This window comes from Varroa jacobsoni, unplaced genomic scaffold (genome assembly GCF_002532875.2).
Source record: "Varroa jacobsoni isolate VJ856 unplaced genomic scaffold, vjacob_1.0 scaffold_693, whole genome shotgun sequence".
Lineage (NCBI taxonomy): Eukaryota > Metazoa > Arthropoda > Arachnida > Mesostigmata > Varroidae > Varroa > Varroa jacobsoni.
In genome coordinates this window covers 212858-240032 of record NW_019213595.1, presented here as the reverse complement: position 1 = coordinate 240032, position 27175 = coordinate 212858, and the positions used below count along the sequence as shown (strand labels likewise).

General features: G+C 39.6%; 1 protein-coding gene across 4 annotated transcripts; it reads left to right on the top strand.

The window, feature by feature from the left end:
* The first annotated feature begins 943 nt into the window (after positions 1 to 943).
* LOC111262686 (uncharacterized) lies at positions 944 to 13101 on the top strand. 4 transcript variants are annotated; one of them, XM_022837111.2, is made up of 5 exons: positions 944 to 1209; positions 11158 to 11454; positions 11633 to 11700; positions 11932 to 12081; positions 12941 to 13101. In XM_022837111.2, the coding sequence occupies exons 2-5, from the start codon at positions 11256 to 11258 to the stop codon at positions 13007 to 13009; spliced, it is 486 nt and encodes a 161-aa protein (XP_022692846.1). In that variant the 5' UTR covers positions 944 to 1209; positions 11158 to 11255; the 3' UTR covers positions 13010 to 13101. The 4 variants fall into 4 exon arrangements, with proteins under 4 accessions (XP_022692846.1, XP_022692847.1, XP_022692842.1 ...); XM_022837112.2 differs by lacking the exon at positions 944 to 1209 and adding an exon at positions 10784 to 10973 and having other exon boundaries at positions 12959 to 13101; XM_022837107.2 differs by lacking the exon at positions 944 to 1209 and adding an exon at positions 10784 to 10973.
* The last annotated feature ends 14074 nt before the right edge of the window (positions 13102 to 27175 follow it).

Here is a 27175-nt window from a genome sequence, read left to right as displayed (position 1 = left end):
TTAATAATGCTGCAGTTCTTTAAGAGAACACTGACCTGCGAGATGAGCATTGAAATAGTCAAAAACGGCAAAATCTTCTGCAACACACGCTAGCATACACTCGTGTGCCTTTGCTTAGAAGATATTGTATTCGAGGGACATGCCTATCAATCGGATACGTTTAGCATACGTTGTCACTTCAAATCCTAATAACTTAACGTACAAAGTGCGTTTTCGTTAAGAGAATATCACGCGGAGAAATGCAGTAGAGGCCTGCTCACTAGATCTGTTAACTAGATTTTTCCGGCTCGACTCGTTTCATAGCTAGCTCATTTCTATGAAATGCGAGTGTCGTTTGCATAATGAGACTCTATTTGTAGTACTTCACTACATCAGAAGAGCGGAACATCTAGTGCTTACTAAAGAGGACGGATGTTCTTATGGCAAAGCTCTCATGATGTTCTGGTGAAGCAGGACGCCGCGAGCCCCAGCCGGGACACCTTACTTACATACACGCGACTCAAGCTAGGCGTAATTTTATACTGGCCGCGCAGCTAGTCACTGATTGGAAAGGAAGCTGTGGAAGCGCTCCGCATAATCCTTGGATAGCGCTGTCCAGACAAACCTCGTGCTCTAGCTACCATCTCCGCCATTGCCAGCCTTGCAACATCACTCGTTTGGATCTGCGTGCATTAGGGAAACATTTCACAGGTCGGAACCCGTCCAAGCAGCTTTCATTATGGTCCGTGCGGTGCGCGTGATCCCAAAGTGTGTTACTGAGAGACGATTCATCATTTAGCCAAAACGAGTCGCGAGCTCTGCTACCAGCTGAAAAAGAACGAGAAAGAGCAAAAGAGATAATTGCGAAGAGTTGACTGTCACAGGCAAACCTATCTGCCACCGCCTCTGTGATCCAGACATAGCGCACCTGCAGTGGCCCTTGGTGCAATTTCGGCACGTGCGCCATCACCTGCATGGAGCACGGACGGCGCGCTCGAAACTGCTTGAAGAACTACTTCGTGGGATCCATGGACGGGCATCTGTCGCGACTGTCCTGGTCTTCTCGGCAACAGTGCATTGCGCCTGGTTTCATTAATGAACAACTGCAAAGGCAGTTAAATGCATTACGGCGAATATATGCAAGCAGGTACAGGCTACGGAACATATACTGTGGAAGAAATGAATAAGAGCGACGTCTACTACGAGAGATTCCCTCAATTAAACCTACAAGTATGTACGTGCTATTATAGCGAGAGAAACTGAAAATGCACGCAGTATGCATAGATTAATATGAACTAGACGTGTATAAATAATATATCAGTAGATAGATAGATGTTAAATGATGGGTGAACATTTTGGTACTACCTGCTGTAAATACATTTAGCACATAAACACATTTTGCGCTATTTATATAAAAAAAAAAAACCTATTACAGAACTAGACTGTTATCGTATACCATATGTTTTTTAGTGTGTTAATATATCTATAAAAACATACTTACTGCGCAAAAATTATCCAATGAGTGCATGCCGAGTAATCTATTCAATGAAATCACGAGGAAATGCTGACGGCGTTTGTCGTGCTATAGTCTAAATGAAGAGAATTCAGAATATAATGAACATGATCCAAGATACATATTATACCCTGGTCCCTATACAGCCCTACCATCCCAAGTTTTTCTATCGTTGATATCAAGTTTTATACCTAACTAAATTATTTATTTACCTGATTTTTTCACTACGAGAGAAAACGTGCGTATTACGATCATTTAGAGGTTATTTTGTGTGATAATTTAATTCCTTTGGGAACTGTAAATTCTTAACTTTAATTTTTGATACTAGTCTCGTACTAATTACCAGTTTGGGCAATATCTGACCGTATATATTTTTTAAAATTCTATTACTGTAATTTAACTTATCTCTAATGCATTAACGATGATATAAACTCATCTTACCGGCGTCAAACAGCAAACTCAAAAATACGGAATCAGCCTCGTAAATTCAAAAGCTTCTCAGGGCATGTCAAGACGGATGAGTTGGTCGATGAATCTGCGCAAATATTTAACGTAGATTGTTCGTTGTAGAGTAAATCGGTTCTGTGGGTGCTATTTAGACGCTGTTTAGTAAGCAATATCACACACACATTTGTGGAGATGGCTTCATCCTGTTTGCCTTCTTATCTTTCCTTTCTGCTAACCATACGAGTCTGTCGGCCTTTTTTATTGGCACAACCTAAAATCCGACATACCTTTTACGGGGACAAAATTCTAAACGGAGTGGCCTTTGGAATGTGAATTCTTTATAAGTAAAATTATACCGGAAGCTGATCATAACTGTATCCTTGTTAATCATTCATTGTAGGCTAAGTTAAACGGTTGTTTATTTTAATAAAAGACAAGGACCTTTCCTGCTTGTATCGATAGTAAGCACGTGCATGTATGTAAGTTATGCAAACACTCTGAGCGTGGGGGCGTGACCACAATATTAAATATCACCTAACGTAGCACGTGCTTTAATAAAAGCGATTAGGCATGCGTAAGACAAGGTGCTATAGACGAGTGACAGACGCGTAAGTAATCAGTGAAATATTCCAGTTTGCCTAGAAGTGTCTAAGTGATTGTTGGCAAGAGTAAAGAAATCTTCTCGTTTCGCACTACGTTTGATGGAAGGTAGAAGCTAAAAGGGACGTACGCTGAAAGGTAGCGTCAGCGACACTCTGCGGGAACCGCGCGTACGGCTCGTTGACTCAGAGTAAAGTTATGCTGACAATTTGCACGGCTTTCGTCTATCTGAGTAGATTCCGAGTGTCATTTCAGTCAAGTACGAACCTCTCTAACATTTGAACTACCTTGACCGTAAATTGTATATAGCTTGTTTAGAATATCTGGCTTCTCATAGACATTCGTATCTCGTTGTTAGGGGTTACTAAATGGAAGGTATTCAAACAGATGATGGTGTCATTTAGAGGTTATCTTCGCAAAATGAATGCTTCACTATTTGGGTAGACTACGCATAGGCTGTAGAGAAGTCACCAGTTGCTTTTTTGAAGTATTTGGTGTAGCTTTATAGTGTACTGGGCAAACATGATGAGTAAAGCCCCATTATTACACATGGGTATCGAATAACTTGACAAGCTGTTAATAAGCTGTTTAACGATAAGTTAATTCTCTTGCGTCTTCTTTTTCTCGCCGACTGCGAGAGAAACTTCTGGTCCGAAAATCGATCGATGACTCCTTGTCGTTAGAGCGTCATTTCGTTTACTTCGAGAAGATAACGACTTCCTTGACAACAGATTTTCGTGTCTCAAAGGTCTTCACATTAGCTTATGCTTTAAATGCTATATGATGCTCATAGGGGTAGCTGGTACCTAAACTTGTGGATAAGTATCAGTACACTGAAACTGCAGCCGATGACACCGGTTCTGCTCAATTTACCGCAGAATCGCGGAAAGGAGCCGCGATGGGCTGGAAAAGGCAGAATCAAATAGAGTGCCACCATTGACATGCAGTTTACAGGGCTATGAATTTTTTCCTTTAAGGTTAATATAAAGTAAAGGATAAACAATGTTAAGTCTAATTTCCTTGCGTTTCTTTGTATCTGGTTGTTTGTTTCTACCAGCCACACTTGCGTATCCAGCCAATATCAAACATATACCATCTAATTTTGCGAAGTTAGGTAGTCTCGAGATCGTCCATTCGAGCTTCGTATCCAGATCTACAGAACTGGCTTTCTCAATGCCATCAGCTAGATTCGTGATATGATCGCATTAAATAGTCACACAACGTTGGTTTTCTAAGCAGTTGCTTAGTTGATTGCCCTTTCGCCTATTTTCCCAGCCATCACCGACTGTAGTAAGCGAGCTATTGTCGCCCAACGATTGGTAAAAACGCCAGCTATTCATCCTACTGGGATGACCCTTTCGCGTCGAAGTCGTCGCCCTTTGCCTTTCGATAAAAGTGTTTGTCCTGGCAGATCTCTCGTTCTCTTCCTACATCTCTGCCATCCATTCGGTAATGTCAACAAGCTATAGCATACGCAGCGACCCAACACTCGGCATATAGTGAATTCGGGGAGTATTGTATAGCATTACAGTAAAAGTCGAACGACGTTGCTGCAAGACCTTCAAGATGGTCTCCAGAGGTTCGCAAAAATATCCATCATGCAATAGTAGCAGCAGTACCAGCAGCCAGTAGATGTTGTTGGCACAAGTATCACAGCCCAGAACGAAAAGAATAGTGGAGAAGGCTCCGATTAGAAAGCAAGCCGCCACCAAATACTGCTTCGCCTATGCATTGACGCTGCGCATGGCCATTCTCGACCTGCTTCGGAGCTGGGCCAGGACGACAGTCCGGGTTGCCGAGCAATTTCCCTCCTATTAGAATATTATCACCCTGTATAAAAATCCCAATAGAGAAGGCTTGAGCCGGCCACCTCTATATGCTAGCAGTTTACGAATACAAAAGAAAATCGGGCCAGTAAACGCACAGGGACCTGAGGGAAAAAAGATGAAAGACGAACAGCGTCGGATAGAAAAACGCATATGCCCTTTGTCGAAAATTGACTTTAGTTCATGTTTAATGTTTATACGATTTTTCAATATAGGATCTCGAGGTTTGCGCAGAGTGAACAAGTTTGCAAGAAAGGCGAGTGATCATAACCATAGTTGTAATAATACTAGTTGTGAATACATTCAAAAAAGTTAGGTATTTATAGGGCGTGGAGATGTCCAAGTATTTTTACGACCACAAGGAAGTCCTTCTGAAAATCCGGTAGATGTATACGTTTCGATATATTTTAAACGTATATGTTTGTTGAGCGTGTGTTACAGGAATGTTTAAGGAATAGGAAAAAAAAATTGCACCTATTACGACTTTCACAGGTTTTGTAATCAAGTCAAATTACTACAAATTTTTACAAAATAAAATAAAAAATTTAATGGTATTCGGAAGAGATACTCATATCTAAGGTCGACAGACAATGCTATGTGTATTTTCTATTAAAAAGTGATCCTAGAACGCAGTCATCTTCGTTGACGAAGTCAGTTACCACCACAGTGTTCTATTCACTGTCAGCGTTATTTAGGCAATTACCATTTCTCCGGTCTTTTCAAGTGTACTATCTTGACGTTGTCGGAAGCCTATTCTTCAATAGTTACGTTTCACGAATAAATACACGTCAATTGATGCATTTTTATCAGTGGACCATTTCATGCCCATTTAGCTCTTCTGGTTTTGTCCTTGACTCTTTCTTGCCGGTCGAGTTCTCGCTGACCATCCTTGCCTGAGGCCACGGATTTCCGACAACTAACTTCCACCGTACTGACACTATCTCGACTATAACTAGTTGCTATTGCTTGCTCCTCATTCGACGATATTCGTTTCGCATGCAGAGGTTTGCAATGTGCGACGACGGCGGCCGCATGCCCGTGCGGCCTACCGGTAAATCAATGGAAGGATGTCTTATCAGCGGTAAGAGAATTGTTCAGTGCCTACAGATCGTTGGACGAAATATCAATGGGGATGCCATTAATGGCGAAAAACTAACACTGGCAATGCGTTCGACACGATATATTCTGCTAATTCACATCGCAGTCAGAAGTTGTCTGCGTCCCATTGTTTGTTCTCACATTAGTAGCACCAAAGGGAAGCTTTGTTCAAGGGACGTGCCTTGGAGCGCGTTTCTCTATAAGATCATTCTCTAGGGGGGATGCGCTGAATGGGTTGCGTGGTGCCGGTGGCGGTGGCTAGCACGCCTACTCCTTGGTTGCGTTACTATGGTAACCACCAATTACAAATATGGTACCACGCGGGTTCAAACCGCCGTGTTGGAGAAGAAAGATAACAATGTAATAATAACTTTAATGACAAGAAAAATCGAGAATGAAAAAAAAACAAGGAAGGAATTACAAGCGATAAGGTATTACGATCGAAGTTGAAAGACGTTTGTACGATGTTGTGGGATCGTTGAAGATACCCCTCACAGCAATTGAACTCCTAATGGAGGCAAGTTCTTGATGTTACATCTAAAGAGAGATGATTCTGAGGACGTGTTTATATAGAATAGATAACCAGGAATGCCACATATAATTATACTGCTCGACAGCAATTTTAATACGATGTGTATGGCGCACTTGCGTTTTATATACAGTGTGATCGTTCATTCTCAAAAGAATAAAGTTTTGAAGTCCTCAGATGTCACTACAGAAAAGACGTGGAGTATATATTGTTAACCGAAAGTACTTTTATAGTTTAATAAAAATATGCTGAAACACTGAACACGTGTACTTCAGTAGCATAAAGGAAATGTTCGATGGACGCTTAGGGCTGACATTATGGACCAGCACGCCGTTTGTACTCTTGAAGACTTTAGATATTTTATGTAATGATGTCATTTTCATCTTCCCGTGTTTCACGGCAAGAGTTTACGATACATACGAAAAATATTGTGCCCGATTTTTCCAGAATCATTTACCTAAGTAGATTTGCATGAAGTGATATTATGTGGTAGCCTTTATGGTGGATACATTTCACTGAGCTATGAAATAATTTTATTTGAAGTAATATTAACCTCATTGGCAATGTAAATTTACACCATAAAATGACGCTCCACGGAGAAAAAATGCTTTACTGGAAAATTCTACTAACAATACCAATAGAGCTAATATTCAGTGAATTTCCGATCTACTCTCTACCCATCCCAGTCTCATTGTCAGTGATTAAAATGGGTTTTTTGACCATGCTAATTTACGCAGAATTGCTACATTTTATGAGCGTTCCATAACTACCGCTGGTGATAACTTACTAGATTGGTATTTTATACAATACAGTAATGTGTTTTTTGAGAAATGGTTCGACGGGTCTTGAAGGATGTTCGTGAAGAATTTCTACAAAACATTTAAGGTTACACAACGTTTGACTTTGGCCCCCGTTTTTCTGATGACACGGAAAATCGTTGGCATTAAGCGACTACGCTGAGCCTGAATATCTACGATCAGTCTAACTGAGACGTAAAAGATCGACATGACTGCTATTTAGAACGAAAACACATATGACGGCTTGAGAGAGGGTTTCCTATTTACCTTTACTCAAAAACAAAGATAATCTACGAGCAACAAGCCTGCTGCTAGACAAATCAAAGCAGTTACGTGGTTTTATCTAATGTAATGTTGTTTGGAACAATTAAATGGTGTTTTACAAGCTCGCGATTTACCACTGATTAACGATAAAGTCGCATTTATCAATGAACTAATACCCCTTCAGTAGATTTTCCCGAAAAAAAAGTTAACCAATATTCTTGCAGCTATTACTCTTTACACATTAATTAGCTTATTCAGTGAATGTTTTATTTTTTCATTGCATAACCTGATACACTACAGCTTTAACAAATTCTATCGAATCATCGGATACGCATTAAAAGGGAACAAAGCTCAATGCAGCCATTGAATGTACTGACTTTGTACTGACCTGCACAAGTGCTCTAACTTATTACCTGGGTAGTTTTATTCGAACCTTTACAAACTGTTTCAAATTAACGAAAAAAGCTTGAAACTTTTCTTCAGTAAAAAAGGCCATGAATATATCTCCGTCTTTTAAACTGGACCGCCTCTAACCAGATTTTTTTGATCGCTTTTCCTCTTTCGACTCCGGTTTTCGCACGCCGAGCAAAAATCAATTGCTGCCTACCCTCCGCGCTGGACGAACCCCCCTCTAAGATAACAAAAACTTCTGCCTAAGATCGACGTTCGGGCTAGCATTATTCATATTACTATTATTACTATCATATCTGGTATGGCGTATGAGCTGAATTGTTATTAAATTATTATTAAATAGGATAGAGTTTTAAAAAGGCTAAAGATGTATAAAAAAAAAAAAAAAAAAAATCGATGAAATATACTCGTTTTTGTTTGAAGGAAAGCATAAGAAAAATTCTCGATTTTGATTCGCCACCCAGTATATGGATATACAAATGGTACTGAATGCTATCTATCATGTCTATATTTAGAGAAATAAGGCATAATTTTCTGTTGTATAGTTTTTTGCAGCTCAGAGATTAGCCGAAGATAATAGGTAGGTCATCGCAATGTGAACACTTCTGCGCTCTACCGTAAAATACAACGACCTTTTATGACGTTCCTCTAATTCCTTGGGCTTCTCGCGTGAGCGTACTGCAGTATAACATGCCATAGTGACAAAGCCACACCATCTATGAACTAGTCCCTGTCTGCTGGGCGTGTTCTTCTATTCTTCAATGGCGCCATACAAAGCAGATAAGTGAATATTCGTCTGCGAAACTTTATACAGCAACTGTATGAAAATACATGCCGTAGTCTTTTCTATGACTGTATGTATCCATATTTCTCATTCTCTTTGACTTTCAGCAAAGTAGACGTGGACCTTTTTGACCTTGGAGCCTCGACGGGGATTACGATCTCGTCGGGTTCCTGGAAGGATAGATACAAATAGAAGAGCAAGACGCAGCAGTTATCGCATATTTTATGCGTGGTCCATGAAGGTTCTATCCGCCGGGTGTATGTGGGTTTACTTCATTAACAGAGTGAGATTTTTAAATGTTTCGAATGTGTTCCCCTTGTATTTTCTCTTTCTTGAAGTTATCTATTATCGCTTTACTACTTTAAAAATGCGTATCTTATTTTTTCCTTGAACATTTACTGAGTACCGTGTGAAACCTTAGCTCAACTTGACACATTTCCCTGATCCTAGCTAGGTTTGTCCGGTTTTTGAAAAGCGCCTTAAAATATTGCTTCGCTGAGGTAAGGTGCCACCCGTGAAGACGATAAGCCTGAAACAGGGTAGCAATTCGAAACAAACCGAAAGGGCAGCGGTTACAGACCGGTTATTTGCGCCCCAGAAACGCTCTATTAAGGACCGGACAGGAGTCGAAAACAGGGAAATAGCATTCCTGGTAGCTGTTTTGCTGTGCACTCTTATTTTACGCTCTCTACTGTACTGCCACGCCACTGTGCACTGACCGTTCAACGAATTTTTTCAGCGTTCTTGCTAGTGCAAGTTCTGCAACCTACCATTAGGTCGCAACCGACAACTGTCAGCTGGGCCATCTGGACCGTCGGCATTGCGAAGACCGCGATTGGTGCGAAGCAAACTGACGAAATACGCTTCCTAAAGGGAGATTTCGCTTGTCGGCTGTGCTCTCAATATGGGTCGTTAATCATTAATTTATGCTTTTTTTTTTTTCTCTTTAGAAATACAGATTTTTTTTAGTGTACCAACTGGGAAAATGGAGCTGAAAACGAAATTAAATGAATAGTAATAAGCCCTACCCTAAACAAGTTAAACGAAACCTTACGGTCAGGTGTAGCTTACAGAAATTCTCTATATATATATTAAGTAAATGTCACTAAAATTCTGGATAACTTAGAGACGAACAACCGTCTGCTATCTTTTCCAGTTTGCCATTGCTCCGATATGAAACAGCAGCAATGACGTTTCGCCTATTTCACTCATGCTTCAGAACAACGGTGAAAAGATATTTGTAAATTCAATATCAGTATTTTCACTAGTAGCCAACTAATATTCTTATTTCTCAAGGCGGTTACTAGCGAATGTCATGAGCAACTCTATAATTCGGGCCCGGAACCCGTTCAGAGCCAACGGTTAAAGCCCAGTTGAATGAATGCTGTGCTTGCAATAGCGTCTTGAAACATATAGGGAAAAAAAAAACTCTACTTAGATATATTCACGGCTTTAGAATTTAGGGGGTAAACCTGTCTTTGAACTCTCACCCATCCGCATATTATTAAGCAAGTTCAACTTCACGTTGTTAAATGTTATTGCATCGTAACGGCTTCAACTTCTGCCTACGCCTGTGACTGTGCATATACCTAATTACTGTATCTAGTAGCCTCGTTTTCAGCGAGGGAATTCATTACATGCTATAATATCAAGGGATATTTAGTCTCTTGAAGGCAGAAACAGCATGCACGCTTGTAAAATGTGAGTCTAGTCTTAGCTTAGACACATCGTTTCAATATTACGTAGAATAACATTGTATGGAAATCGATCGTAGAAAAATTAGTACCATTATTAGGGGACTGATGGGAAGATATTGTTGTGAGCGCACCGCATTCGCGAGCATCATAATGACAGAAGAAATTTAGACGTTGTGGAAGATTGCGTTCCAATGGAAGAAACGTCATTGATCGACGAGAGGATCAAACAGGCAACAGATAAATTTAGGCAGTGGCTACTTTTCAACACCACTACGTTCAACCGCCCGTAAGATAATGTCTCAAAGCAACATAATCATATATGGAGGAATTAAATACACTTGAACGCCAAAGCACACCCTGTCGATGTGTACGCTCAATCGTATATATTACTTAGCCCGAAATGAACACTGTATCGTATAACGATGCATGTAGAAACGCTTTTAACAACGTTTTCTACTCATTATCTCGATACTGGTCACAGTAAATCACAGAAATGTTCTGACTACAAATATCTGCGAAATACTAAACATCTGATCACGTTAACTGGTGGCTCAGGCGCCATACTCATTGAACTCGAGGCTAATAAAAAGTGATAAATTGCGTTCCTCAAAAGCAAAATATTGCCCAACCTTTGTCTAATTCTCGAATCTTTGGTCGCCTGCAGATCTTTGCAGGGCATTTGTGTTATATTCGACTGTGCTATGTTTCTATCCCGTGGATTCGCTGCGCTCCATCTCACTCGCAGGCTGAATTACCTAACTCTTGCACTAGCAAGAAGCTTTAGAATGCGCATATGTTTTGTTAGGATACTGAGACTAGCTTTGCCCTACAATGAACACGTATCAGATATTAATTGCTAATTAAGGGCGTAATTGTTGAATCAATTTTGAACATTGTAGCTTTTTGCCCCTATGCACGCCCTTCTAACTTTAGCAGTCGTTAGTCATTGCGTTTCAATGAACGAAACGTCCATAGACAAACGGATCTTCGGAAAATGCTCATTTAGACCAAGGGAGCCAAGCTTGAATGTATGAACTGCAGCTGGAACTGTACAGCATAGTCAAGTTTCTACAGTGATTTCTTCTCAGCTTTCAATGTTACGTCGTATAATGCGACTGGCCTATTTAACGTTACGTTACAATTATAATCAGTTGTACATAGGTCGTGTGCGATTGGTGCACAGATCCAACTAATATATTCTAGCCTTTACAGAGTTTCAGTGCTGCACATTGTGAATCGCCTGATTTCCGTACCAATCTGTCACAGTACACGTCCTGGTTCACTGAGCAGAGCGGAACTCACGTCTGAACATGAGCCGACTACCGGCAGGTGATGCAAACGCAATGTTTCGAAAGGCAGTGAGACGTATCGTTCCTCGTGCGCGTTTCAACGGATACTTCTACCTGACGCAGATGATTATTCATTTCATTGTCACCAGTGCCATACTCTGTTATACGCGACATGGTGTTCTAGCTGGAGATTTGCAGAAGCATGATTATAACATTTGTCGTAAGTATCCGAAACGCAGACTGAAGGAACATTAGAATGATCGTAAACGCCCTAAAGCATCTACAGATCGTCACGCAACATACATTCGTTAAACTTCAAAAATAACACTGCCTTAAATGCTACTGTAAATGAGTGAATTTCTTTTCAATCATTAAAACCTTCTTTACTATTATTTCAGTGTTAAGCGAATCTCAGACGAAGGTCTATATCGACTGCGTTTTCGTGAACTCACCCATGACCCCTTCGGTAATCTCGACCTAATTTATTCAGTATGGCTCGAATCGTGGCCAGACTACGCCGTAAATGTTATGTTTTAATTGCGAGATTTTCTTCTATAGATGCAGTATTTAAGGATGCTCGATCTTGCGATTCCAATGATAGCCGCTACCAGCATCAAAAGATAGTACAGTGTGTATTGATGACTAGACAGAATTATTATAATTAAAACTAACTCAAATTGTTTTTAACAACGTATAGCTAAGGTCGCAAGTAAACGAGCTAACCGCAAAGTTTCCGGGTATAAACCTAGCTGAGATTACCTCGTTGATTTGTAAGGCCTCCAACTACGACGGCGAGATGGTTGTCGACCAGTTTTTGGATTCTTTTGAGGAGGATGTAAGCAACGAGGTAACTATAATTAATAACACAGATTGTGAAGGAAATAAAATGCAACCACCATATCACCACGTAGTCTGTCTAATAAGGAAGCTGAAGGCTCACAGATAGACCTGTAATCACAAGACTTGATCAAAAGTAGAGCATTATTACGGCTTTCACCATTGTAAGCTCTAAGATCGAGGAGCAAAAAGCTGCCAAATAGCTCTAAAGCCATATGTATTGACCGATCTAAGAACTTTTAACACCTATTTTCTGTTCTGATCAAGCTCAAAATTGTATGCTTTTGGTTTATCACTGCCATCGCAGCACCACATTTAGCTGACTCTAGTTAGTTGGAGAGTTTTTTCTTCAGCACATTCGAACTAGTTACTCGTGAATCGGATGCAGCAAAATGCACGGTTGTTTACTACAAGCTTATACTGGACTTATCGTTCGTAATCCTCTCGCCGCCTTACATCTGATCAGTTATATAGTCAATGCACACAAGCGTAGGGTAGAATAACAAATCTTTCGACGGTATTTTACGAAAGCCCGAGCTTCAGCAGGAAAATCCATCCATAACCCTTTCACCTATCAACCTTTTCATCTACAACTAAAAATCTAGGTAGTTAATGTTTCCAGTAACTGTTGTGACTGATTGGTTATGTTTCGAGATAACGAACACCAGCGATAGTCGACAATCGTTCGTGGTCGTTGTCTAGATCATGTAAATATGACCCCTGTAATTCAAGATTTGCCAGGTACACAGATAGCCTATGCGTCGCAACATAAACCTGCTAAGCGTGTAAATTTATCAATAGTCTATTAAGAATGCTCGATTCTGGAATCGATCAAGAGAAACTGTGCAGATTTCTATTTCAGAAAGTAGATCTTTAATGCGTTTCAGGCGATTCGGATACTGCAGAAATGTCTTCCCCAAGTGCACAGTACGTTGTAAGCGCGACCGCAAATCGGTCAGGTAAAGAATCGAAATGAACACGATTATACGAGCTGAATTGTGTGAAAATAAAATTAGATTTGTGTCGATAACGAGGTGCCTGTTTATTGCTTTGATCAACGGTAAGTCGTCTCACAATAACCTCACGATCGGCGATCACGACGCGCATCACTTCGTTAGAGATAAGCCTGTCCTTGACTTCTACTTCACGTCAGATTTCTCGACTGATGTGAGTTTAGCTATGATTTTTCTCTATTTTGTATAGAGTGTGTGTGTATACATATATATGTATATATAGCATCATACTTTTGAATAAGTATATGGCTTTCGAATTCCTTCTCCGTTCTAGTAGTAACTTGCCGTAACATTTCACGATTAACTTACTACATGCTTACATTATAATACATTGATTGTATACTTTTGCTGCAACTACAGTATTCGTATGCTTACAACAAATAGCAGTAATGTCTACTGTCACAATAGAGTGTTTTAAAAAAAATCAAAATCATCCATACAAAAGCGAGTTACGATTCAGCGACATGATATATTTTCCTGGGTTTCGAGATAACGGAGTATCTTGCCTTGCCTGATATTACTGAGAATAATTGCTGCGGTACCTACTTCAATTGGTTTGCTTTGCTTCTTTTCACTTGATATTGGCAATCGATGGGGTTCTGAAGGCCTCGTTTTTGTCTGTTTTTATACTTATACGCCTGCCACGCACACCTCAGGTTAAACATAGGTTGGGGTTTTCCACGAAAAATGGTTGAATAGTTGACCAGAAGATAAAATAGTAGTCGACCGCGTATCGTCATGTACGATACTAATGTCCGTTAAAAAAAAATTGATTTAATTTGCCCTACTATCGCAAGGTTTCGGACGCTGGGCTTCTCACAAATGGGAACCTCATAGGTTTTGGACGGTGCTACTTCACTCTCGAAAAGTTCCCCTCAAGTTGCTTGACGGGCTACTGGATTTTTAGATCACGACAACTGCAATCGTTTCTCCGAACTTTTTCTTCGGTGCGATCTTTCAATAAAGGTCCCGTTACCGTCAATGTGATATTGATGTGCGTAAATTAATTAGCGACTCTGGAAAGATCACTGTCTAGCCAATACGTGTACATTTTTTTTATGTGTACTTACCTTCCATACGCGAACATTGAATACAGATAGCAGGACCAGGCGGAATACATTCGCTCGTTTGTATTTAAATTAAATTTGCTAAAAAATCGGGCGTCTGGTCGTTAATAGTGCTCTGCCTTTTGCTAGCACTTGATTCCACGGGCGTTGCAGGTAAACTATTCTAAATTTGCTCTGAAAGGAAATAGCCTTGCAACCGCGTCGCAAGGCAGACACGTAAATCTGTTTTAGAAGACCATCTTTATTTCATCCCTGTCTTTTTGCTACATTAGAAAAACAATTGTGTTTCATATCGCATTTTATAGACATTCAGTTTCAAAATCTATTAGTTCGGTTTCGATTAGCTCTGTCCAGAAGTTACTCTTCGAAATTACCGTAAAGCAACAGCAGTGTCAAGTTAAGTCAATATCAGTCAAGAAACAGCTCAGTTATTGCATAGTTATGGTACGAAATTGAAAACCATTTGCAAGAAACAGACGAACGCATGATAGCTATTAAGCATGAACCATTGTCAAGCACCGAATTTGCCATCTGTCTGTTATTTCCGTACTGTATTTATATACTGTAAGCTTCCCGGCTAAGCCGTGACTTATCAAACACAGTGTTCATACTGTCGCTTAATATTGTCGGTGCTCGGCACAGTAGCAGCGTCATGAAAATAGACAGGACGCTACCAAAACACAGCTATACCTTTCCCAACTCGGCTTGACTTTCATCGTCTCTGTCGTTTCCTGCCGTTAAATCGGAACTCGTTTATAGCAAGTACGTCACTGTATTCTTATTTCTCATTCAGATGATATACCCCATCGAGACTTTTGCCAATGTACCTCGCCCATCTTTTTTGGGCGCCTCGGTCACAGATGTTAAACACATCAGTTCAGAAAGATAGATCTTCTAGTTGTTTTCCGTTTCCTCCGCCTTTACATAGTTTTGAGATTTTTTTTTTTTGAGATTTACATAGTTCATTGGCTAATTTTACGTGTATTGATAGTATGTTATACACGCTAGGTCAATGAGTAAATCTGCTGCGTACAGAACACCGACCAATCACATCGTAGAGAATATCTAACACCCGTTATTTCAATACTTCATTTTTTGCTCAAGTGAATCATAAAAAATGCAGACTCGGATATCTTATAACGAGCTAGCTTTAGGATTAGACTAGGAAAACTCATAAATGCGTGTCTGGAAAGCTCGGCGTAATACTTGTAGGAATCCAAAAAAGCTACATTTTACTACGTTGATTGCTGATTTCGGGCATCGCATTCATTGGAACAGGGCGGCAAATCGGCTTATAAGTTTCGCACATTAAGAGTTTTCTTTTAGAAACAAACGCTTTCAGCTTATGGGTGAATACTACCTAATCTAGCAGCTTTTGTCAAACTGCCCAGCCTTTAGTCTTACCTAAATCCTTTTAAAGCATCTGCCTCGCATTCTTCAAATATAGTTCCGTCTCTAGAGTTCGTTGACTTCGATTTTTCTCAGGTGCCGGGTTACCTCATTCTTACAGTCGTAGGAAGCTTTGAGGTGTGCATATTTTTGGTCTTTTATCGAGACTGCACGTGTTCTACCAATAACGTGCGTCTAATGTTAATTTTGAGAAGCTAGTTACCGAATTAATTGTCAATTTCGAACGTCATTGGTTACTGCGAACGCGGTATTTTTGGTTTTCTTGTTTCTGTATTGCTTGTACCTCTCACAGGCCTTACTTTCGCCGAATCGATCCAGAAAGTTTCCAGAAACCTATAGACGACTAAAAAACATAAGCCATAATAATAGGCGTCATACATCAACTGTTAGCTATACGTTGAAATTGCTACAATGGCTTTCTTTCAAGTGGGTTAGATACTATATAACCTAATAAATGTTGAGCTAAAGTTACAAAGCCAAAACTCAGAGAAAAGACCTGGCTGAAGTTGATCTGTTTCGGATTGTATCATGTAACTGTACGGTAAATCGTCTATCTGTTATAACGTCTACGATACATCTTGACTTGCTACACAGATGATAGCAAATGACAATAGCGCAATGGAAAACTTTTCTGCATACTCTGCTCCCCTGACGATGGTTGTTGCTACGACATTCGACCTTGGTCAGGATGGATATTGTAAAACCCGCAAAGCGACCCGGGTCATCGTAGAAATTACAAGGAACAGTGCTAATTAAGGCTGTAAATTAATGCAATATAGGTCAAAAAAATATATACATATATATATATATATAGTAACGACTATTATAAATGAGGCCTTATCTGATACAGCTTTAGTGTTAAGCGACTCTCAAATGAAATTCTAACTTGATTGTGTTGCCGCGAAATCAAGGGCATAATAACAACCGCCTCTATCGGAAAGCCGCCGTTAAATCGCAATCAGACTGTCGGACTCCTATTTCAGCATCCTCTAGTTTTAAGCGCAAATATGGAAGATAATTACTCTCTCTCTCTCTCTCTCTCTATAACATAAATATAATATCAGAATTGTAATTATGCTAGATCTACCGCTATATGGAAAATATATTCTGAATTACATATAATTCTAACATATATACAGAGAACCGACTAGCAAATTAGTTACAGTTTTATAGGGAACGTGTCTTTGAACTATAGTAATAACCACTGTAACCGGTAGCTAAAAATGGAAGTACATGCGTTGTTTACGAAATTTCAGGTTAGTTTAACAAACTAACCTCTCTAAGTCTCTACGATGACGGTGCAGCTGTCATTGAGCAATTCTTGGATTTATTTAAGTGTAATGTACGAGCTGAGGTAATTAAAGCTTAAGTAATGTCGTAGAAATTCGAGGCTCAGATATGAACATAACTTAAAAATACATTTATCCAAATTATCTTTTTTGACGGAACGTGACCCTCCCCTTCCCCCTAGGTATCGTTGATCTCGCTAGGGGGCCATTAAGCGTCGCGTGACGGTGACCATGTTAAATATAATACAGGCAAAAAATATGGCGATACTCGCGCCGATTGCACAAAATGGCTGACATAAGGAGCTCAAGTAATTTGAAAAGTCGTTAAACCTCAGCTACCAAAAAGTGGTTTTGAGATCAACACTGTCGACACGACACATGGGTACAAGAGAAGAGTTTAAGAATATTTTTGAGACTATTACCTAGATTTAGGTGATATATTTTAATTACTCCTGTCTTGGCCAGACTGACATCTAGCTAGCAAGTAGCGAATTCCATGATACGGATAGTCTAAATATAGCCAGAACAATCAAGTCCAGGAATACATACCGAGAGAGATTGTGATTTATTGAGTGTCCAAATTGTTTTACCAACGTATAATATTTATCTTGACTGGTTAATACTCTGAGATACCGAACAAATTATGTCCCCTGTTGGATGCTGAACTAACATTTTCAAGTAATTGGATATCATATCCAAGCATTCGAAGTTGTATGACCGCAGCAAAAGGGTTAACCAATTAAATGAAAAAAATCGCCAAATAAGCTCGGTTTCTGTAGGATTGGTTAGGAAAAAGGGCCTAATGAAAATACATGCACCAAAAGGATTTGGAAATTATAGGGCTAAAAGTACGTACAAATAGTACAGGCCCTACTTGCTGGCGATACGATGTTTTCTGTTCCGCAAAAAAAACAGCAAGCGGCTAAAGTCAACACGCACTGAATTCCCTGACAGGCCTTTAATCATAACATGCTTCAATTATAAAGAGGCAACAGAGGCTTTTTCTAGGGGCGTCGAAAGAAGCAACAATTTAAGAGTTGCTTGGCTCGATTCAAGTGGACTGAATCTTTGAAACAAATAAAATAGTATCAAATATTTGGCCCTATGGGGCGGTAAAATTGACTGTGAGTGTGTTTTTGTTACTCATTTTCCGAGCACTTGTAAATCTGGCCTACAGCAGAGGGCTGTAGCCGCAGATGGGTGGGATAGCAACCGTCGGTGTGCGTGTGTCATTTATCAACAAGTTAAAGTGCGGACAACGAATTATAGATCGTTCTCGAAATGGAAGTTGGCAAATTTCTTGTATACAGCTGACTGTTTGCAACAGTCGTCGCGACAGCTTTTTGTACTGAAATAGTCCCTCCTTTTTCACAAACGAGAATATCAAATTCAGTCGGCAGTGACATGCGGTGTATATTAGCCCGTTTGGCGAGCGCGTAGTTAACGACATTGAAATTGTTTTTACGGCTGGATTGGGCATCTGCTTCTCATATTGCCCTGTTTTTGCTACTGCTCCATTTCGCGGGTGGTTCTTTGATAGCGACCAACTTTACCAAAGCCTCAGTGAAAAAAATGGCCGCCAGCCGGGCATCTTTTAGCTGCGTCACAAGACAGACCTGCGCATCAACTGTATCTTTTAACAAGCATTTCAGATCTGTCTTTTTGTAAAATCGCGAATACAACTATGGTGTATTTAATTTACATTGCGTTCTATAGATACAATGTCTTGAAACGTTCCTAAGGGGCCCCGAAGTTTTAATCTAAGTTGTAGTTCTACCAAACGATATGCTTCACAGTTGAGATTCGGCAATGGCAATCTTATGCGCCAAAAAACAGCTTAGTTGTTCTATTAGACCATTCTGCGTATTTGGAAGAGTTCACACCGTTCGAAATCAAGAATCGTCGTGTTGGTAGGCAATTGCGTGGTTGCTATAACGTGTTTTTCTTTACAAAGCATCAAATCTATTATTTAATGGTAAAAGTCGCCACAAATCTATAGTAAACCTCTTATGTACCTATATTTATTGTGTCGCATACAATCTTGATGCCAGTTTTGGTTATTGCGTAATGTTAACTTCACTTTTTCGGAGCAGCGGGAATACTGTGAAAAGAGACGAAACGCCGCGCTATCTTTTAGCACAGGCCAACTTACTAGGTTCAAACCCCTACTGCTAGGTAAAATCTCACCGTGGGTAGGCCAGTGTAGCTTTTCCATTTCTCACTGGCATGATTTGACGTATTGAGACTTCTCATGACGTACACGCCACCTCAACCCTACTCTGCTGTGACAGACGTCAAATATATAGGTTCCGATACAGCTTTATCTAATCTGTTCCACTAAGACCTTTTACAGACGAAAAAGGTAAATACTTTGTTTATTCTTTATCTTATTAGCCTTTATTTAGTTTCAAAAATGTCCCGCCTAACTTTATATAAATCAGCAATATGCTCCAGGGCCTACCCGCATAGTATTAGGAACGGTGACACCTTTTTACCTAGAGATTTGAACAATCCATCCTATCATATCTATATAGAATATAGATCGCAAATTTGCACGTGATTTATTATACTGTAGCAAATATCTTACTCTTGTTATTATTTCAATTCTGCGTAACTTAATTTTTTTTGTTTAGTCTCTAACAGAAAATTTGTTGCTGTGGATTGGTTCCGAGTTTTTAGGACTAAACTAGAAACGTTCGCAACACGTTTCCTGAATGCTATCTACGGATATTTGCCTAACAAAAGTCAAGAAATTTCAGCGGAACGTTAGCGTGTGAGTAACGTATTATCACATGTTGACAAGTAGCTTAGGCACCATACCCATAAGAACAGCGGTTAAAATAAAGCAGAGTGCAATTTATTTCGAAAACAAATGACGTCACCAATGTTACTTTGTCTTCCATTGTTTTACTCGTTCATTTGCGTCAGATGTGCTCCTGTCCCCAAGGCTCACGGACGAACTTAGCTCGCACTCATAATTGCAGGCGACCTTCAGATGCGCTTTCTCCTGTTCTGTTATTGACACAGGCTTGCTTCTATAAACAGGTCAATTGTTCATAGAGAAGCTAACTGTCCATCCGTAACGTTATCCAACGTAACCATATTTGCTTTCAATTTATCTCCACTAATATCAGATTCCGCTTTCCGTGAATCAATCAAACAAGCATGTTCTCAGACTTCTCACAAACTTTTGAAAAATGTGACCTTCGTTGCCTGGGCTAGGGATCGCGTATTAGCTGAAACAAGTATACTTTTCTATTGACTTTCTAAAGAATTGCTGTCAATAGCTGTTTCGTGCAAATATGGGGAGTGTTGAATGGTTCGGAAAAGGCACCTGTAGATTATTCTTTACATGATTTTCAAGAATGGCCGCACATTCAAAGTTGATCAAATCTATTTATTTCAAATTTATTAGTTAATATATTTTCGCGTCTGGTGCCTTCTCACATTGCTAAGGTAACCACTGCTCAGACTAGTTGATCTGTTCCTACATATCCGGACAGAAGCGGCATTTTCGATGAAGTTTATTAAGATGGTTTAAGGAATGTTGTTTACGAGTGCGGGACTTTCGCCGACGGACGCACTCTATTCCGTCAAGAGCACTACTTCCCAGCTCAAGCTTGAGCAGAAAGTAAGTTGTGCTTCAAGTCGCCTTGGCGTTTCAAAGATGAATAGTCGATACATAAATCCAACGCTATTTGAAGAGAGGTAGTTAGGCACAGAGCGTCTCGATGCTGGCGCGTGCCTTTGATTTTATAAGACACGCAAAAAGTTGTCTGAATCCTTAAGAGTTTTCTGTTTCGTCATTGTATAAAACACTTACAATGACCGTTTGAACTTCAAGGGAGATTTTGAAATCTTAAACGTTCCAAGTTGGCCGGTTAAAGAGTTAATATCGTTAGCTGCCTTAGAATATCAGCGTAAGTGCCGGAAATGCTTTGAAAATATGCATCTTTAAACTTTGTTAAATCCCATAGATGTTTATAGTCAGAATATCTAATGATAGACGTCTAGTAAAATATTCAGCACTGAAATGGCTATCCATTAGCACTGAAGAAACATAGCTCTTTATTGAAAAAACGTTCTTTTATCGACGATGTTATTTAAAGACGTTTTGCAGAGAATTTATACCCTCAACTTGAGTGTAATATATATATATATATATATATGGAAATCGTTAAGCGGCCGGCAATGCTTTCCTATCAGACATCCATAGATGCAATAACGGCAAAAAAAACCCACTTTTCTCGGAGACCAATACGTTTTTGATGCTAGTGGACGACCCTCACCGAGGTACATGACATCTAATAATTATACTAAAAAGCCATAATTATATATGGGGCCCTGTTTTAAAAAGTATAATAAGAAATTATCGTAATTACTAAACGTAAAATATCAGTATCTAGATAACTAGGAACTCGCAAGTCTATTCTTGTCGCTTGAGATTTCTTATCCCCATTCAATTCTGATCAGTTAAATTAGAGCATTAGGCTTTTCCATTTAGCATTAGAGCTGGTAGGCTTTTCCTATTAATGCCGCTGTTATTTCCCACCTGGAGACCAAATTTCCCGTAAACGGTACAACAATTAAGCTTGTAAATAGCGATTCGAGCACCGATGGAGATCTGCCAGGTTGACTTTTACGTACAGTAAAAGAACAAAGCAGTCTAAGACAAAAATATTTATCTATGTTGTGTGATGCTTTATAAATGAAGTAGCTTTTTCCGCAGTCTGTTTTTCCTATTTGAAACAATAGCGTCCTCGCTGAACGCAGCAGCAAAGACATTATGGTGTTTCTCTCTATACTGCTCTATTGCAGTATTTTCCTCTGCTTGCTGCAAAATTTATCGGATATTGCAGCGTCTCTCTCGTGACATCCGACGGTAGTGCGGATCAGGAACAGCATCTTTACAACTAAAAACGACAAGAACCACAGGCGCCATTCTCTCCTGAGATTTCTTTGGTGGGCAAAAGCTGCTTCTACGGATCCGTTCGTGGAAATCGCTGCTGGAGGATTCGGTGTGACCCAGGATTCTTGTGTACACGACGTGAGGCGTATAAACAACCGCCTAGTGAATTCATTCTGTGGCTTTGAAAAATACATAAAAATTGTATAATATATACAGAATGTACGTAGCCTATACAGAATATCACACAAAGTGGTTCGCTCTTTGTCTAGGAGAAATTGATTTGGTGGTGAATCAAAATATGAAACAATATATGACAGATTATGGTATAGCATTAGTATCTAAAACAAATGCGCACGAGTGCAGCGTCAGATCTAATTTTCTAATGAAACGTTTATAGAAGATAAAAGTACGCGTACCGTTCTTGAAAAAACTACCATACTAATTATAGTTGTGGGCTTGTGGGTGGATTGATTCTACGTTTCTTAGCGAACGGGACACGTATACCCAATTTTTGAGCGGACGTATGGGTATATTAATGTATGAATATGATATGCTTAAATACTCTGAGATGATGAGTTCATCAGAATATCCCAGTGTAGCACAAAGTATAATATATAAATAAATCCTTGATATGACCAACCTTAAAGGAAAGGATAAAGTATTTCATCCTTAGAGGATGCACGGGCCTTTGCCATCAAAATTGTATCTCTTTAGACGAACGCCTTCCCCGACATTGCTGCGGGGCAGTTCGATTTAATTTTTTTTATCGCGTTCTATGCGCATTTCTGGTACTCCAACAGTAAGATGGAAGAACAATTCGAACGGCGTACTGGCTTCACCAACCAGCTAATTGGACGCTCAATGAAGTTCGATATTTTTCGGCGCCATTTTCGGTTAGAGCTTTTGGGCTAAAGAACAGGCCAATTCAAAGGCTAGCACTGATCAAGCTAGAGTAAAAATCAATAAAGTTTCGACTTCGTTTGGGAGAATATGCTTCACGCTCCAAAACCAGTTGTATATGGTCTGTCACGTTCGTTTTGTGGACCAAGTAGACTAAGATATATAGTGTCTTTGCAGAAATCAATACAGGACATTGTGTAGTAGAACTATGCCCGCGGAGTTATCCAATCCCCTAGAACAAGTATATGATATAGTAGTACCACAGATGGATAAGAACATATTGGCTAAACGATTTTCGTGACTCTTATGATGCTAAACGGATCTCTGTGTTACTTAAAATGATACTAGAGGTTTTAATATAAATCGAAAAACGCACTACAGTCTTCTTAATTTTGCTTTCACAATCGTCAAACCATTACGCTTAATTCAGATAGATGGCGTCTGTGGTAACAAAATGCTTTGTTCGCCTGTTTACCAGAGTACACGTTTAAACGAAAGTAAAATACCAGTATTTTGGACAGAGTACGACTCGGAACATTTTCGAAACTGAAACAGGATTGCAAATGTCTAAGGCACATGATGTTAAACAGCAATAATATATCTTGTATAAATTTTATCAGAGAAATTAAAGGCATCAACTTACCGTAGATAATGGACTCGTATGAACATGCCACGAAAATAGACCTATATTCTGCCTGACGTGCCTTAACTCATTCAATACATCTCATTAAAAGACAAATGTAATTTTCTTTATCTAGCTATTTATACTGCTCAAGAACGTGTATTATCCGAATGTGGCATCTTCGATCTGATTACTGGTCAATTCATCAACATAGAACCTTTAGAGGATCTTAACCATTATGTATGCCAGCAACTTTAAACATTCCTCATCGAATGTAGTTTTTTCTAGATACAGAAAAAAAAAACGTCGCAAGCGACGAGCTTCAAAAATACGCAGCAGTTTTCCCGAAAATTATTTCTAAATAAACAAGTAACACGCGAGGGACCCTACTGGCTGCCAGTTCCACCAAGAATTATAAATGCAAAACGCGTGATACTGGCTATTCTAAGGGAGCTAATCTAAGGGAGGGAAACTAGCATTCCCTCAAGCGAATTGCAAGGACGGAATTTATTTACGTACCACGTACATTTTGGCAGCTTTCCGCTCTATTGCAACGCCAAGTTACGACAATGACATATTTTTGTACAAACTCCGTCTGCTTTTATTGAAATATTTGGCGAGGTTTTCCATTTAACGATGTACTGCTTCGAATACTTTTTGGAACGATATTTTGGATTCGCTTAAATATCAGCTTCCGTATTCACATCGTACAGAAGAAGACTACACAAGTCACAGCATATACAGTTTTTAGCCTAGTGGAAAATTCTTAGGCAGAGCTTGTTTCCTTCGGTCTCTATCTCAACATATGTTTGATCCTGCTAAGCGAACTTCTCTTGCTAGCCCCATAGATTATTGCGTATGTCAAATAAAGGTTACGTACATATCTGTAGCTAGCTGAAATGGTAGGATTGCAGCCATAGGAAAAAGCGAATTTAATGTTATCTTGTCTATCTTGCTACAGTGCTAACGCGTTGGTCTACTAATACTAAGGACATGCCGGCTGGTCTAGGTTTAAACACGGCGTGACATACTTCGTTTTCTATTGGGAACCAGCCTTCTAAAGCCAGCCAGCAGACGTCTGTGTAGCCTGCGGTGTGGTTCTCGCTATATTTTGGCCCAATAGATGGCATATATTTAAGCCATGTGACCAAACATAACGGCAACACTGATTTGTAAGTTTCCCATATTCACTACCGAATATTCTTTAGCAAATTCCTTTCGGCATAGAATGAAAGTTATAGATCGCCGGCAAACGCTGAGGATATTATTCACGTAGGTGACATTAAGGGCCTTGAGTTGAAGATTCTTTCTGAGAACCGAATTTTAACTCTATACAAGGCTATAATTGAATTAAGGCTCCAATTATCGGTTGACTGTGTAATTTTTTAAACAGATTTACAGTGTCTAGTAAAGGCCGCCCGTTGATTCTAAATATTAAAATATTTAAAAATCCTTTTTTTTTTTTTTGTAGAAATCGAATTAGTTTTCTTCATAATTGAAGAACAATATTAATAGTGAGTTAGTCGTATTATCGCGGATTTTTTACTCGTTTGAGAAACTTAGTATTGGCCGCACCTTTTATATACGGCTCTTATCCATAGATTTGCACTGACGGCGTATTAAGTTTACTACGCCCTTCCCTAGCTTTTCGTGTTTCAAATCACCCTAAGTTGAACTACCTGGTTACGTGTTTCATGCCACCGAAATTAGTTTATACTAATAATTTAACTTGGGTAAGTTTTCACCCATTTTGCTTTTGAGCATCCGTTTATGGCTAGCCAAAAGGCTGTCTGACGAGAGTATTTTACTTCCCTTCGATATTTCTGCGTTGGCAAAGTGTTCAAAGCAATCTGACCTTGATTTTCTTTTAACATACCAAAACTTCATTAAAACCCCTCACACAGACAGCGTCTTAGCCGTTTATTTGGAAATAAATTATCAGATAAATAATTCGTGCTCTAGCTTTGCTCCAGCGTACTTCCTTTATAATACGTTTTCCATATTGCTTGTTAATCGCTGTTTTAGGTCTACCCCTTTAAAGATCTATCTCGAGAAAATTCGGCGAACTTTGAAAACAAACGTAGCTGAAACACGTCTTTATCGCTGCCAAGCCGCTTATAAATAACTATACAACAATGAGCTCTGTTCGACTTCGTTGGCCAGTTCTGCCATCCTGTTATAAAATGGTAACTGGAGCGCATTCGCTAAATGTAGGCCAGAACCATTACTTTATCCCTTCTGATCTTGCACGCCTTGTACATATTTTACAAAGAAACCTTGTCGCACTGTGTGCATTTGTCTCGACGCACCTCGCGTAAAATAAAAGAAAGATGGGACGTGGTCTTGCCCTTAGCCCTTTATAGCTGCGACAAGCAGTGAATGGGTCTGCCGTGGTAGCTTGCCAATCTGGCCAATTGGCTGTCCATATTGGTGTGCCTTTTCTACCCTCCAATGCTACGTATACGAAGAAGAGACCTGATGATAGAGACCCTTTCTTTACGTCTGCTAGAAGCTATTTCCTTCTCGGACCTGGCCGAGGCCGAGGCCAACTTTGAGGATTGTCTCTTGCTGCTTGCCTTCAAGACGAACACAGGATGTGCATCGTGTGCATCGTCCTAATTCTATTCGCTTCGCCGTTTTTTTTAATAATGTAAACATACGCAGGGGATAGCCTGCCCGTGCCCTGGCTGGCATTGGATTGCCTTCACTACATAGCCACCCCGTGTTCGTCCTTGAATTCTAAACATGAACCTCGTTACCGATTGCAAGTCCTGTATTACTGACAATCCCTGTCCAGCGAAATAAATCACAAGGACCAACCCGAATAACACAAGAACTTGCTTGTTACAAACGGCATCGACGAGCGTACTGGAAGGGAGAAAAAAACATAAAAAGGACACAACTTGAACACCCCGAAGGCTACCGTGTTGAAAACTAACTATTAGAACTGCTCAAATATCTGGTTCAGAATGCAACGTTGTATGTATGTATGATAACATATATATATAAATTCGGTACGGACTTGAGGTTGGATTTGGTTTGGATTACATCAAGAAAACAATTAAAAAAAAATTAAATTAAATAAAGTATAATTTTATAGATCCATCGGCTATTGACATATTACCATATACTATTTCACGGATTTAGTTCGACTCGAAATGAATGTTTTTTCAGACAACTTCAGCTTTGTGTTAATTGGTATTGAGATGATTTGTGCGGCCGTTCAAGGCATGCAGCTGGTTCGTTTGTGGTATCTAGTCATCGGGCAAGATTTAATTCTCTCTAAAGATCGACGTCTTATAATACACATGCTACCGGAAACGAGTTTTACGCCTTTGGGTTATCCTTTTTGAGACGCATTACTCGACGGACGTCAAAAAATACAGGTATGATCACTGCGGTTACAATATAAGTTTTTTTCACAGATTAGAATAATTCCCATCTGTCATTCACACGAATGAGGAGTACAGAAACCTTCGTATCGGTCCTTATCGAATTAGCGTGCATCTACCTTGGAGGCCTAATCTAAAATGTTGCACATTTGACTGTGGCCCTGTCAAAACGATATTTTGTGCAACAATAAAATAGATAATTTTCATAGATGTTATTATTAGCGGAACTATCGCATGTTTCTTTTTTCAGATAGAGTAATTCCAGTGGTCCTATTTATTATTAGAGAATAACCTATTGCAATTTACGTCCAATCGCCATTTGCAGCGGAAATACCATTTATTCAAACTAAATGTTGTCATGTTACGATCGTCTCTTTAAATAACTTTATCCGTGAGCAAAGTAACGCTGACTTTTCTTGTGACGGAGATAAGATGAAAAAATGGACTGTTTCATTCTTCGCTCCGAACGTATTCTGTATCGCGAAGGACAAAAACGTCTGGC

Coding starts and splice junctions, on each gene's coding strand:
- LOC111262686 (XM_022837111.2), top strand. CDS start 11,256: ATGAGCCGACTACCGGCAGGTGATGCAAACGCAATGTTTCGAAAGGCA. Junction 11,455..11,632: donor GCATGATTATAACATTTGTC/GTAAGTATCCGA, acceptor CTATTATTTCAG/TGTTAAGCGAATCTCAGACG. Junction 12,082..12,940: donor AGGAGGATGTAAGCAACGAG/GTAACTATAATT, acceptor TTCAGAAAGTAG/ATCTTTAATGCGTTTCAGGC.